The 15,862-nt window shown below is 34.4% G+C and overlaps 1 protein-coding gene across 1 annotated transcript in view; it reads left to right on the top strand.

Annotated features, from left to right (window-relative positions):
• Window positions 1–15,862, top strand: part of ZDHHC17 (zinc finger DHHC-type palmitoyltransferase 17) — a 118,870-nt gene that overhangs the window by 90,961 nt on the left and 12,047 nt on the right. The window contains exons 11-14 of the mRNA XM_069094812.1: window positions 3,508–3,630; window positions 10,614–10,676; window positions 13,466–13,559; window positions 14,526–14,609. Of these exons, the coding sequence (XP_068950913.1) occupies window positions 3,508–3,630; window positions 10,614–10,676; window positions 13,466–13,559; window positions 14,526–14,609 (364 nt within the window). The remainder of the gene's footprint in view (window positions 1–3,507; window positions 3,631–10,613; window positions 10,677–13,465; window positions 13,560–14,525; window positions 14,610–15,862) is intronic.

The following is a 15,862-nucleotide window of genomic DNA, read 5'->3' as shown; positions in this document are numbered from 1 at the left end:
GCTTAGTACAGAGCCTGGCACATAGTAGGCATTATGTAAATGTTAGCTTGTTAAGCAGATGAATTTGAATTTCTCTCCTTTCTTTGAAGAAAAAATAATAAACAAATACAGAGAAGTTAGATAGTAAGAAGATCCAGGTACAGGAAATTCAGCAGAGTCTGGCTGTAAAACATGACATGGAATATTCCTGGTTTTTATGAATTAAAATAAACTTTTTCATACTACTCATGTAAATCTTTGTAAGTTAATATTTCATTTATGTGATCATTTATATTTTTGCTTTAAGTTTAACAAAGTGGGATATGCTTTAAAATTTATATCAAGGTTGGACCTAATGTTTCTGTAGTTAATTTGAATGGAAAGGATTGTGTACCAGTTAGCCAAGTAGGTAACAAAATTCATATTCATCAGTATTTCAATTTTAGGTAAAATGTACATGATGTGAATTTTGGAAGGACTTGATGTTCTTGTTCAAAAATTTTTCCTCTTATTGTTCCCTAGACTCATAAAAGTTTTGCACGTTTTATAGATTGTGCTGTCCTGAAGAATGCAGTTGTCATTTTACTGTTGTGTCACAAGCTTGTTATCTTTTGAGTTTCTTGATTAACTTAGAGCATCGAATTGGGGAATTTGATATATTGTTAATTTATGCTTACTAAATTTTTAATTATCTCTGCCTACAGTTATAACAATTAACAGCTAGTTTTAGAATCTCTGTAGTTTTTACATATTTGAATACATGTTTGATGATCTTCTTGGAGGGGAATCCTAGTGTTTCACACCATTAACAGAATTTAAACTTCTAGATCCCTAAGTAAAAATGGAAAAGGTCCATTGAACTTCCTTACTGTAACAGTCATGTCTCCAACTTTCATGTCATATATTGGCTATAATGGTATTGTTACCTAGGAAAGCCTATATATTAATGAGAATGATGAGTCTCCTGAAGTAGTTGGATTATTTGAATCCACACTGACTACTTCCATTGAGTTAGAACGTTACCATATTTTACACAGGTATAACTTTAAATAGTCAGAATTTGAATACATGTGACCTCTTCATGGTATTCATTATTCACAATGAATAATGAAGAGCTTACAAATAAACCATAGAAAGAGCAAATTAGAAAGAATTATGAAATGTTGTATTAGGTTTTAAGACTGTGGAAAGAAAAAGAGTCAGTAGCTGCCCTAGGTAATCTCTGTTGCAGCCTTACTTTCTGTTGCTTTTTCTACCCTCTCCATGCAGATCAGAACCACATAAATAATCAGCTCATCCCAGATTAGACTAAATAAAAAAGTACTATTAGAGTAGAGCTTTTCTGCCATGCACTACCTAAGTGGGTGTTTAATCAGTACTCCTAGATTCTAAGTTGTTAGACCTGAATGGGACCTTTAGAAATCAAGTCCGTCCCCTCTTAAAGAGAAACAGTTTAATCATAACATCTCTTGTTCTATACTACAAATTGCTACTACTACCACCACCACCATGTATATCAGTTTACCAGACATCCTCTCACATTATCACAATTAATATAAATACAGGTTTTTTTAACTGTGCATTTATTCTTCCATCTTGTCAACCATACATTTACAAAAAGGCTATTCTTTTAAAGGAATAAACCAGAATCTATATTATATATATTCCAAGGTGAGGTTCATTGTGCCCACCTCTTCATTTTTCATAAATATAAACATAAATCCATCTGTGTTAATTATCAATAGCAGTTATTCCATAATGGACAAAATACTGAATTTTGAATCACTAGATCAAGGTTGATGTCCTTGACATGCTATTAAATAACTGGGTGGCTTTGGACAAATGACTTAATTCTCTGCTTGCCCCAGTTTTCCCATCAGCAAAATAAGACTAATTATAATTGCACCATGTGCTTTACCAGCTGGTATTGAGAAAGGTGTTTTATAAGCCATAAAACTTTATATGAATGTTAGTTATTTCTATTTAATATTTGAATAAGAGAGGTAGCATGGCATTGTGTATAGACAGCTGACCTTGTCCTTCCTCTGACTCATAATAGTTATGTGATTCTGGGTATTCTCAATGCCCCAGGCAACTCTAAGACTAAGTTGCAGACTAGTTGCTAGTTTTTGAATCGGTTGAGGCAGTACCCATAATTTTAAGTTCCTCTGTACTAATGAAATCATAAGTCTAGGCTTCTCTACCCCCAATTTTTAATACATTTTTCTTGCCACTTTTGGGGTAAACCACATGCAGCAATTGCTATAAGTAACTTAAGTCTTTTACTAGTTTTTAAATATTTTTCCTTTTGGATTACTGATTTCCATCCAGAAATGGTATTTTAATTTATACCAACTGAATACCATAGGGTTCTTCACCAAGACTTGTATTTAAAAAACAACTTTATTTTCTGCTTAATGTCATTCAAAATATAGAAGACTCTACATATAAAAATTTCTAACTACAAAATTGAGAGCAAAAATCTTAGGTAATACTTCCATCTATGTAAAAAGCTTAGAAATGGTTTTTATGAGTATTCAAGATGTTTTGGGTTTCAGTATTGTATTAATGCTCTCACAATGTGATTTTGCTTCCACCTAAATATGTTCAACCAATTTTTTTTTAATTTATAATTTTAAAATGTAAAATGATACATAAATATCCCATATATTTTAACTGGGTGAAAAAAATAAGATTTCGTAAATATTAGTGAATATGAAAATATCTTTTAAGCTGATGGATATTTCTAGTTAAAATTAAAGGCCAAATGTGCATCTTAGATGTGAGCATATAAGAAGTGGGTTTTTTGTTAATATCTGAGAGCTGCCAGAAGATTTCTTCTGTGCCTCCCTATTGAACTTTTAGGCTATTTCATTTAGGAAATGTTTCAAGACTTAAAATAAAATTTTGATTATTTTAAAATAGTTGCATGGATGCTATTCTTATTTTTAAAACATTATTTTTAGAATTATTTAGAATATTCTTATTTTTACAACAATAATAACATTAACTAATAAGTTAAGTTAAGTACTTTACATTTTATCTTTACAGCACCCTTGGAGGTAGAAGCTATGATTATCCTTATTTTACAGATGAAGGAACTGAGGCAGATAGAATTTATGTCTCACAGCATATAACGGTCTGAGGTTGAATTTGAACTTACATCTTCCTGACCCTAGGTCCAGCCCTCTATCTACTGTTCTGCCCAACTGTTTCAGGGCAAATTACAATCTTTGGAAGTTAAGAAGCCAGGTGGTTTACTTTTACACTTTTTATGGGTCATGAGTCTTTAAGGTTATGTAAAGAATCAATTTACTTATTACAACTTAGTTGAGAACTTGATAAAGATTTAGTATATCCTTTGTGATATTATATTGTGATTTTTAAGTTGCAAGGTTACAGTGATTGTCATTCATCCAGTCTTTCTCTTAACTTTCTAGATTTTTGAAAATTGAATCCTTTGAAGGGAAAAAAAGGAACTCTCAGTATTGTTGCTTATTTCTTTAGATTCCTTAACTTTAAATACATCTCAACTTTTTATTCATTCACCTTCCATTCCTTGCCAATAGTGTTGCACTTTTCTACAATTTTGGAAAATCTTGGAAATCAGACCCAGGAATTATTAAAGCTACAGAAGAGCAGAAGAAAAAGGTAACAGGAGATGAACCAATTTACTGTTTAAAATTATGTAGAGTTTAAAATTCCTGTTGATATTTGTAGCCAGCGTGAAAATATGATGGCAGTTTTATCATGAAATATTGCAAATTAAACTAAGATGATATATGTTTCTCTGGGTTTAAAAAATTATTGATATCTTTTGTTCATCTAAATTTGTTCATCTGTATATATATTCATCTAAATGTATTCTTCCACTTTCACCTCCTCAGAGAACTCTCCTCTATAACAGAGAATTAGAAACAAAGAGAAAAAGGGGGAAGTTCAATAAAAACAACTACCTTGTCAACTGTAGCAATAGTATATTAGGTGTTCTACACCCATGACCCCCACCCCCTCAAAGAAGGGAGGGAGGCACATCTTGTCCTTTCTTTGGAACTATGCTTGATCATTAAATTATTTTGTACTTTTTCTTTACATTGTTAACAGTGTGCCTCTTGTTTCTCTGGTTCTGCTTAATTTTGTATCAGCTTCTATACATCTTCTCTTGATTCTTGGTATTTTTCATATTTATCATTTGTTAAAGTACAGTACTGTTCTTTTAAAGTCATCTACCATAATTTGTTTAGCCATTCTCCAATAGATGGGAATCTGCTTGTACTATATGCTTATCATAATGTTACTTTAAACAGTAATGAATCTGTGGATTTATATACTTTGGATAAGCAGTAAATGTGATCATTTTTTTTTTTAATGAGACCAGAATTAAAGTCACTATTAATGACTCAAAGTTAAGGACATGACATTTTATTGTCACATGTACAAAATTGTAACATATATACATACATTTTAATGTTAAGAAGAAAAGATTTTTAAAAGCCTTTTTTCCCCTGGCTACTGGTTTTGTGGAATTTTTTCCCCATCAATTATATATTTTTATTTTTTTGCTCTTTGGAGGGCAATTGGGGATCAATAATATTTTCACCAAAATTTCTGCCAACATAAGAGTTTTCCTTTTTTAATAAATGATAGAAATGATGTATAATAGAAATAAAATTCATTATTAGTAAAATGGCTACTCATTAAAAGTCCACTTGTAATCAGTCAAACATTTTTGAATTGCCTACTTTATTTTTTTTGGAGGGGGGAAGGCAGGGCAGTTGGAGTTAAGTGACATGCCCAAGGTCACACGGTTAGTGTTAAGTGTCTGAGGCTGGATTTTATCTCATGTCCTCCTGACTCTAGGGCCAGTGCTCTATTCACCCAAAGTGCCTACTTTTATGCGTTGGCACAGGATAAAAACACAAAAGAAATAGTCTTTGCCATTGAGCGGCCTACGTAACTCAACTTTGGAAAGACAACTTGGATGTAGATAGGTATATACCAAAATAAACATGTGATAACATTGGACAGAAAACAACTGGAGGAATGAAGAAAAGTTTCATGTAGAAGGTGGCCCCCAGGGTGAGCCTTGCAACAAGTTTGAGATCCTAAATGGGGTATCAAGGAAGGAAGGAATTCAAAGTGTCAGAGATAGCCAGTATAAAAGCTTGGAGGGAGGAGATGGAATGTCATATGTGAGGAATAGTGAGAAATTCTGCCTCCTTTTTTGGGCCATGGCATACATGAAATATGAGTATTATACACTTATAATGTATGATAAGCCTGGAAAGATAGGTTGGGGCTAGATTATAAAGGACTTTAAATGTGTAACTGAAGGGTTTAGATTTGATCTTAGATGTAATAGAGAGCCACTGGAGTTGATTGTGTAGAGAAGTGACATGGTTTGATTTGTGTATTAGAAAGATCACTTTGGTGTGTCAACGATGGAGCAGAGAGACTATGATGAGAGACCCAGGTAGGAGGCCATTAGCCATCAGAAACTGATGTCATCTTATGCATGATATTAAAGGGTGGTGAAGTGAATAGAACACCGGCCCGGGAGTCAGGAGGAACTGAGTTCAAATCTGGTCTTAGACACTTGACACTTAACTAGCTGTGTGAACTTGGGCAAATCACTTAACCCCAATTGCATTGCCTTCCCCCCCTCAAAAAAAAAATGATATTAAAGAAGAGACATTACCATCAGCTTTGCCACTGCTTCCTAAGGACTATTATAAGTGCCTAATAAATGCTTCCCTCCTTGATCTATGTATTCATTCATGCATGCATTCATTCCTCATCTCTACTCACAGACACCATCCTAGTTAAGCTCTGTCTCAGACTCTCTACTTCATGTCTCCATTTGGAGGCTCCCTCTCCTACCTTCCATCTCCTCCCCCTCCCTCCCTATTATTCCCTCTTCTTCCTTCTTTTCCCTTAACTCTATCTCCCTCCCTCTCTTTCCTCTTTTTCCCTCTCTGTCCTTCCCCCCCCCCTTCTCTTCTCTCCCCCCCCCCCCCTTTTCACTACTCCCCTACGCAAAAGATTGATGGTGACGAGAAATTTCATTTTGAGTCTTAGATGGTGGCTGTAGCATCCACAGGGGTAGTTGAGTCAACAGCCTTCATTTCCATAGGGGTTGCTTTCCAGAATAATAACTATGCTTACTTTTTTTATAAAACATAACTTGTGCAGAGGTTAACTTTAGAGAAAAGAGATAAGTTTCTGATATAAAAATACCCTGTACACTTTGCCAGCTTCTTACTTAACACCCATTGCTCCAGAATACCAAACTGACAAACAGTGGGAAAAGAGGCATATGGCTTCTGGGCTGTCTCCATAGAGGTCATAATAATGGAGGTCCAACTTGTCTGGCACATAAATCCCAGAAAAGTCATATCCTTGTACCTCTGATATATATTGGGGGAATGTTTTATTGCTACCATTTCTCACTATACCATGCTTTAGTAAATTCCTTAGCCAAAAGCTGCTTAATATCTGTTGCTTGATTAAGTAGATGTACATGATCAATAGTATATCTACTACTGCTGCTGCTGCTAATATTATTATATACTATAGTAGTATAATATCACCTTTTGACCTTTTGGCTAAGATCAAGTACAGTCCCACACATAGGGTTATCCTTAGAAGCCAAGGTAACAGATATCATCTGGGTGTGTTGTATAAAACTTGTGTAAGTACAAATGGTGGAGTGGTCCAAAGGAGGTACAACATTTAAAATAAATTTAATAAGAAGTTTGTTTACTTCCTTTTCTTGATTATTTAAGTATAATCCAGATCAGTATTGCATTTTGCTGTAATATAGTAATACCCTTAGAGGCTGCTGAACCACATGGGGCTGTTTGGCCTAACAGTGAACCTAGTCTGTTAGGCATTTTGAGTATTTTCTTTTGCTTTGTTTGAATTTTATGCTTTCTTTCTCACAGTCAGCTTTCACTTTTTTTTTTAAGCAGTTGGGGTTAAATAACTTGCTCAAGGTTATACGGCCAGTTATTTTTGTGTGGGTGCCGAGCATCTGAGGCCGGAACTGATCCCAGGTCTCTCGACGCTGGGGCAGGTGCTCTTACTCACTGTGCCACCTGGCCGTCCCCAGCTTTCACTTTTTACTGCTGCTGGTTTATTCTTCTCTAGCAATCCATACTTCTCTCCTGCTTTCTAGTTTTCTGCTTTTAATCTAATGTGGACTGGGAAACCAGATAAACTAAACTTGTTATAGTTTGGGTAAAATGGACATTGAATGAAGAGCTTAATGGCTGTTCTTTGAATAAAATTTACGAGCCTTAGAACACTGACTTTCTAACATCCATTTGAATAGCCCAGACCCTTGATTCTGGGTACTTAACTGTGTTTTTGGAAGTTAAAACTTTCAGAGAAGAAACTTCAAAAAACAACTAGAATTCTTAGCATGTGCAGCATTCCACATCCAGAGTCTTCTTTTTGCAAAGATGGTGTTTCATCATCTGTTCTTCAGAGCCAAGATTAGTCATTACAATTAATTCTAGTTGATTTATGTTTCGTTGTTTTCATTTATGTTATTGTGTATATTGGTCTCCCTGATTCTGCTTAATTCTCTCTGTATTATTTCATAAAAGTCTTCCCATTTTTGTCTGAATTCCTTAGGGAACAATAATATTCAACAAATTACACTCATATACTATTATCCAATTGATAGTACTCCCATTATTTCTACATTTTTGCTACCACAAAATGTTATCATGAGTGTTTTGGTAAACATGGTGCCTTTCTTATTTTTTTTGACCTTAGGGTGTATGCATGGTAGTAGGATCATTGGAGCAAAGAGTATAAACAGTTTAGTCCATTTTGCTGTCATAATTCCAAATAGATACTCACTTCACCAGCCGTACATTAACTATCTTCCCACAGCTTCTCTAACATTGACTCTTTCTTTTATCATTACCATTTTGTTGGGTGTAAAGTTGAGCCTCAGAGTTGTTTGAATTTTCTTTTCTGTAGTTTTCAGTTATTTGGAACGTTATTTCATATGGTCATTGTTAGTTTATAATTCTTCTTTTGAAAATTGTTCGTCTTCTTTTACCACTAGATCTTTTGATCTTATCCGAAATAGTAAAAGAATAGATTTTTGTCCCACTTTACAGTTTCTCTTACTATAGGTGCTTTGATTTGTTCATGTACAAGTTCTTCCTCTGTCCCTGACTTAAATGATTAAGAATCTTCCTGCTGGCCATAATTGTGAAAATTACTTCCTTTCATTTTCATCTTGATATTTTTATGTCCTTTTATATTTTATATCCATTTGGAGGTTATTGTGGCAGTTGATTTAAGATACTAATCTAAAACTTAATTTCTGCCAAATTGGTTTCTAGTTTTTCTAGCAGTTTTATCCAGTAGGAAGTCCTTCTTGTAGTAATTTGTGTTCTTCATTTTATCAAACATTGGACTAATATTTTTAGTATTTCTGAGTCTTAAAAGTCTGTTCCAATGATCTAGTTTTATATTTTCAACCAATAACATAGCTTTGATTATTAAGTTTTATAATACAGTTTTTAGGGTCAGGGTTATATCATTTGTACAGGCTTAGCTTTGGAATCAGGAAGACCTGGATTCAGGTTCTGCCTCTGATCAGTTAAAGTTGTGTAACTATGTGAGTCCCTTAGTATCTCAGTGCCTTATATGTCTTTCCAAGACTAAACATTGCAGATGAGTTGTGGTCTACCTTGATGGAGGCAGTTTACACATCCAGAATGGGGATATGAGGCTCTACACACTTCACTCTCAAAAAGCATCTGCAGTGTCATGTGGCAGGTAAAAATGCTGGCTTTAGACTGGACTATTAGAGGTGTGTGTGGAGATCAGGACAAAGGGCACTGGGGTCTTGCCTGTTCTGTCCTGGTTAGCACACATATGGGCTATTGGTTTTAGTGCAGAGGGCCATTATTTAAGGAAGGACTTTGACAGATTGTAGTGCAGCTTGAAAACAGAGAGGACTGAAAACCATGCCATGAAAGAATTGGGAATAAGCTTTTAAAGAGGATGTCATAGCAGTCCTGCATTCTTTGAAGAACTGTCACATATATGACAGTGGAATTAGAATTATTTTTTGGGTTCAGAGGGTAGAACTGGGAACAGTGATTTGTAAACTACAGTGCTAATAGATTTTGGTTCAATATAAAGAAAACTTCACGAACATTAGAAAGATGATAAAAATTCTGAAAGGGGAGATGAATGCCTAAGGAAGTAGTGGGTTCCCATGACTAAGAGAGTCTTCAAGTTGAGAAAGACCAGATGAACACATTGTGCTTGCTTTTCTATGGTCTGCATGATAAATCCTCTTTACTCTGTTAATTTGGCCTCCAAATATAGCAAAATCCTATTTTTCCTTCGTCTTGCTGAGCTGTTTCTCATCCTGTTGCTTTGTTTCACATTTTCTAAACTTTAAAGCTGTAACACACATACATGTATATATGTACATGTATGTTCATCTACATACTATGTGTGGATATACATATATAATTTATTGAAGCTGGCATTTGCAGTTACTTGCTGACATGAGTACTTCATGCAGTGGTATAGATGACAACCCATCTGTAGCTTTTAAATCCATCTCTGAAGTGGTCACATATATTCAGATTGGCACTATTTTGAGGTTTAATTATATGAAATATGGTAACTGATTCCAGAGCAGTGGAAATATATATCACACTAGATAAGTGTGTGTGTGTGACTAAATCTTTTGTTTTAATTTATAATTGAGATAATATTCATGAAACCACTTTGAAAACTGTAAATCACTACATGAATGGTATTATTAGTGAATAGAGACTGACTTTGTCATTTCATTGGTATAAGGACCACCCAGATAAAAAAACTCCCCCTGGCAGTACAGGTTGGCACCTTTTGTACAACTTGGGATCTTAGAAAGTTGCCTGGAGCACTTAAAGGCTAAATGTCCTTCATAGAATGTCAGAAGTGGCACTTGAACTGGTTCTCCGTGGCTCTGAGGGCAGCTCTCCACCCCACCAGGCTGCCTATAACTAATTACTGTTGACCCATCAATCGGCTAACATTTAGTAAGCACCTGCTAATGTGCTGAGGACACAAAGAAAGGCAAAAAATCGTCCCTATTCTTAAGAGACACAACACGCAAACTCATTAAGTACAGGATAGAGTGGGAGTAGTTTCCAAAGGAGGAGGACTGAGATCAGTTTGTGCTAATCTATTTTCTCACATTTGTAAACTGGTTAATCACATACAGGGCTGAAATAAGTGGCCAAAAAAACAATAAGCTGGTATTTATGGTAATAGAACCTGCAACCTTGGCCTCCCGTAAATCATCTGAGCTTCATTGAAACGCTTGAGCAACAATTGCCCAAGAGCTTCACAGAGCAAATGAAACCTTGGTGGCACATTTTGCAGATTTATTATGCGTGTTATGTTTTTATGTTCTTTTAAATGTTTGATTTGGTTCAGGGAGCCAAGAAGTCAACTTTGGAGGATTTTAATAAAGTAAATAGAAAGGAAAGTATTCTTTTTGACATAAAGAGTACATAAGTACATAAAAGTATTCTTTTTTTATTGTACCCTGTTTACATATAATGTTAATCTTTTCCCTTTTTTTTCCTTTTCTCCATCTAAAGACAATAGTTGAACTTGCAGAGACAGGAAGTCTGGACCTCAGTATATTCTGCAGTACCTGTTTGGTAGTATTCTCTCTCTTTTTTATCTAAAATGTAGCAGAGTATGATGAATGTAAAAGCATTTTTAAATCAGATTTGAGAAAAAGTATTTTTTTTAACATACTATTTCTTTTTCAAGCCCAGTGGTAAATAAACCACAGATTGAATGAATAACTTTAGCAATAACATTTTCCCAGAATGGATTAGATTTGGAGGGCATTTGCTTTAACTACTCAATGCATTTTCCATCATTATTCTGTCTTTAATATAAATCACCATCCAGAACCCACGTGTGGTTAAGCTGTTCACTTCATCCAGTTTGGTTCCTTAGTATAAATATGAGAAAATATGTTATTGTTTATCTGTATTAATTTGGCTAAGCTATACAAGTAGCTTTTTAAATGGTAGTATTATTTTCTCATATTTTAACTATTTGATTCTTATCCCATCATAATTTGTATTTAAAATATGTACAACTCAACTAGTCTGTTGGTTCTGTGCATTAATCTGAAAATACCTTCAATTTTTATGTAAAATTTATGTTGTTGACAAGATTCTTTCGTATTTCCAGACATGCTTTACAAAAGGTTTTTGTAGACATGCTCATTTCCTCTCTGACTGTACATTTAACAAAGACTACAATTTAAAAGATTATCCTCTTTTCCTCAGCATTTACAACCAGCCTTTGTTGGGCTGCTTTTCAGTGGAAGTATTGTTCTGTCCACAAAACCAAGAACATGTTGCCAACACAGTTCCCATATGGTGAACAAATTATTTATACATATTTCACCATGAATACCTTTTTTAAAATGCATATATATTTAGTGGCAAGAATGAGACTTTTTGTTGGTCATTAAATAGTATGAACCCATTGTCTTTAATAGGTTATGTACCAGTCAGTGAACTCATTGAAAGCCTTCTCTTTCAAACATCACCTCTTTCAAGAAAGTTCCCCTGAGAACTCTCCCCATCTAGACCATTCCTTTCTTTGGACGCCCATGACATTTCATTTGTAATTCTTCTGTGGCACTTTTTGTCTCACTGGTGTCATGGTTATTTGTGCATAGGTCTTATCCTTTTAGCTTATTAATATTTTTAGCTTTAAAAAAAATTTTGGGAAATTGCAATTTTGTGTTACAAATTTACAATGTTCTTTTTTGTTCTGTCAGCTAAAAATCTTGGCATTAGAGACATAGTCATAAAGATAATTTTTTTTTTCATATTTGTATTTTTCTAGAGTAAAGAAAAAGGACAGAGAAGGTGTTTTCCTCATCATCTCCCCCACAATACCTAGCATGGTACCTGTCTTCTGTGGGTGCCCAGAAATTTCTATAGACTTTAAAAGACAAAAAGTTTTCCTGAAAAGTATTTATAACAAGGTTTTGTATTAAAAAAAAAAAAATCATAGTTTAGGAACCAAAAAATCCTTCATTGGATTTTTTTAAAAGTAGATTTTAATTTATCTATTTTATATATTTATATTCTTATATCCAATTTTTGCCATAGAGCACTTCCTTGAGAGGAAAAACACATTCTTTGGAATTTACTAAGGTTCTTTTGCTTGTTTTTTGTTTTTTATTTTTTATGTTATACTTTACTCATAGTAGTTAACAGTCTTCTATGGATGGTTAAACTTAGGTTTCCCTACTACTTGAAACTGTAACTCAGTGCAGTGGATCTCAAACTTACTTACTTAGTCCACTAATTCACTTGGCAGTGCTACTCCACAGACTGCCTACTTCATTCATTCTTGCCACAGCAAAATAATTTTGAAACCGCATTCAAATTAATGGTGTCTTATCAGTACTTCTTATCAAACATTAGTGAGAAGCATCATAAATAAAATTTGTTTCTGGCATACATTGGGAGTAAACATTGTCATAAGTATTGATACTGCCAGAGATGAGCCTTTTCAGAACATGAATGACTCACGTACATTCTTTAACATTGTTATTTGTGATGGCTTCTTATTGCCAGTGTTCTTAGGAGTACTCTCAGCTTCATATAGTTTCAAATATTAAAGAGAGTTTACTAAATAATGGAACATTTTCTTTCCTTGCCTATTGAGATCTGAGTCCAGGTTTTAAATTTTTTTCCATAACTCAGTAATGTTTGAAGTTTCTCTAAAACCTGAGCATTTTTCCTCTACTTCCTTCATTAGGTATTTGGGAACTTCTGCAGGAGAAATGGTGCTTCTTAAGCTCAGGTCTTGAGAGGGCAAATAACAAGAAACTGAAACGTAAAACATTTTTGTTTCTTTAGAGAAGATGTTTACATTTTTAGTGATTTGGACTCAAATTCTTTTTTTATGTCTCATAGTTTTTCCCCCTTCATTTTTATTAAAGTGTAAATTAATGTGCCCTCTGAAAAAAGTGAAAATTTCATTGCTAACTTTAATCAAGAAACAGTTCACAAATTTGATATGTTTTTATTTTTCAGAAGTTGAAAGATGTGGATAAATTGTAGTAAATCAAATAGAGTGGCAAACAGTTTCCCTTCAATTCAACAACTGTGTTCAGAGCACTGTGCCAGGTTCTAGGGGAGATAAAAAATTTAGATGAGTTGGGACCTGATGTCCTTAGCTGACATTATCTTTTTTTATCTTGGTTTGGTGAAATTAGAATTTTGTGATACCAATTTATAATGATTTTCTTCTGTTTTTATTAGCCAAAAATTTTGGCACCAGAGACAGTCATAAAATTAATTTTTTTTGTATTTGTATTTTTTCAGAGTAAATAAAATAAGTTGTTTAGCTTTTCCTTTTTCTTAACTACGGGGCTTGTAATTCTACTTTAAAATATACCTTTTAACAGATACGGAAGCCAGTGAGGTCCAAACATTGTGGTGTATGCAATCGATGTATAGCAAAATTTGATCATCATTGCCCTTGGGTGGGTAATTGTGTAGGTAAGCATGTTGGTAATTGTTTTACTATGTTGCCCATTTTAATTCAATGAGCGTTGGAAGGGAAATATTAGAATAGGAACTACCCAAGTTTCCTGGAGATCATTTACTCCAGGTCCCCTTCCCCCCTTTATTAACAGATAAACTGAGTTGCTGAGCCCTGCACTTATTCACTGTCCCCTCCCTTCTCCCAGCCATGTACATTCCCTTTTCCTGGTTTTCTTACCTAAGGCATCTTAGTTGAGAGATAATTCATCAGGTTGAGAGAGAGACTGAAAAGTCATTGTTCAAGAAGAGTCTTGATTTGGGGGAGAATTCGAACATTGCTATACCCCCATATGATGTCTGAATTCTCATTATTTTATACTATAACCTAATAATGAAATTACAGAGAATGAAAATATAGTGTTTATTGAAAGTAATAGTTTTGGAAAAAGAAAAGAGTAAAAGAAATAAATTTCTTACATCTCCAGTATGTCAAACAGTTAAAGTGGAGGAAGATTGATCAAGTATTGTCAGGAGAGATGACCACCAGAAGAGGGTAACATAGCAGAGAGAAAGCAAATGAAAAAGAAAACTGATGGCAATGTAGGAAACATGGTATTCAAGAAAGGTGCAGAAATGGAAAGAGAAGCTTTTGAAAAATTGATTAAAGAATGTCTATTTAAATAGTGTTAAGTAATTTACCTCTCTCCCCCTTCCCCAAAGAATAAGAGAATCTTTAGAGTGTTTTTTCTTCATTAGGAATATGTTTCCACTGTGAATGTGATAGTATATTTTCATATGTAATAATAAAGATTTCTTATTGCTTCAGATCATATTTTCAAAAATATTATTATAACAATTGTGGTGGTTGTTCTGCACCATCTCCATTTTGTATTACATGCCAAAAAAACTTATCCATCTCTTGGTTGATGTTTGAATTTTGTCTGTGGGGTAGAAATTGATTACTTCTGTGTTACTCCCTAGGAGCAGGCAACCATCGCTACTTCATGGGCTATTTGTTCTTCTTGCTCTTTATGATCTGCTGGATGATTTATGGTTGTATTTCTTGTGAGTATAAATATTGTCTTTCTTTAAAGTTAAATTTCCAAGTACTTGCTTAGGTACTATTAGATTGTATGTCCATATGATTAAGCTATATGTTCATTGCTAATATTTATGCACCATATTTTTTTGAAGGTTTCAAAATGGCATAAATAAAATAAAGTTTAGGGGCAGCTAGGTGGCACAGTGAATAGAGCACCAGCCTTGGAGTCAGGAGGACCTGAGTTCAAATCCAGCCTCAGACACTTGACACACTTACTAGCTGTATGACTTTGGGCAAGTCACTTAACCCCAACTGCCTTGCCTTTCCCCCTCCAAAAAGCAAAAAAATAAAACAACAACAAAAAAACTTATGTGATGTATGTGTGTGTGTGTGCACGTGTGTATACACACACACACACATATATATAAACTTTAATTTTTTTGCTTTTTGGAGGGCAATTGGGGTTAAGTGACTTGCCCAAAGTCACACAGCTAGTAAGCGTGTCAAGTGTTTGAGGCCGGATTTGAACTCAGGTCCTCCTGACTCCAAGGCTGGTGCTCTATTCACTGTGCCTCCTAGCTGCCCCAGTATATTTTATATTTTTTAAAGCCTCAGAAATCATGAAATGAACAATATAATTTGTATTGCATGGTCTTTACTAAAGCAACAAAAAACTGACCAGTTACTTTTTTTTAAAGGAAGTAGAACTACCTTTCTAATGTAATTATGACTAAGTTTAGTCCCAGAGAAGAGTTGAAAAAATGCATCTCCCTCCATGGGCATGGACTATCATAAATGTTGTTAGATACGGTTGATAATCTGGTTGATTTTTGTGAACACCTCCTGTCTCCCATGTTTTACAAATAGTAATTTATTGGGTGGGGAGAAGAATATATTTGGAAATAACAGCCAAAGATATCAATAAAATTGATCTGACAGAATTTAGAAAAACTTCTAGATAGATTTCTGACATTTTTCGTTATCTGTATTGTAAAAAGTATTTTGCTGAGATAGGATGTTGTAGCAGCAAGCACCCTAAGCGTCCTCAGGGTTTGCAGCCAACACAGGTCCTTAGATCTGCTTTGTTAAAGGAAAGCAACTCAAAATGGGTTAACAAGCTTACTTTAATCAGTCAGACATGTATCGTTTACCTTGTTCAGGGGAAAAAGGTCAGCACCCCGAACTTCAAAGTATACAGGCAGAATTATCAAGACAGAAACAGATCAAGTAGACAGCTTTCCAAACTGTCCAGCCATTACATCCATACCAAATCAAC

The sequence above is a fragment of the Petaurus breviceps genome, unplaced genomic scaffold (genome assembly GCF_028583685.1).
Source record: "Petaurus breviceps papuanus isolate PSGF00001 unplaced genomic scaffold, PetGlider_PUasm1.0 221, whole genome shotgun sequence".
NCBI lineage: Eukaryota > Metazoa > Chordata > Mammalia > Diprotodontia > Petauridae > Petaurus > Petaurus breviceps.
Note: the sequence above shows the minus strand (reverse complement) of the source record. Positions and strands in the feature narration are given on the sequence as shown.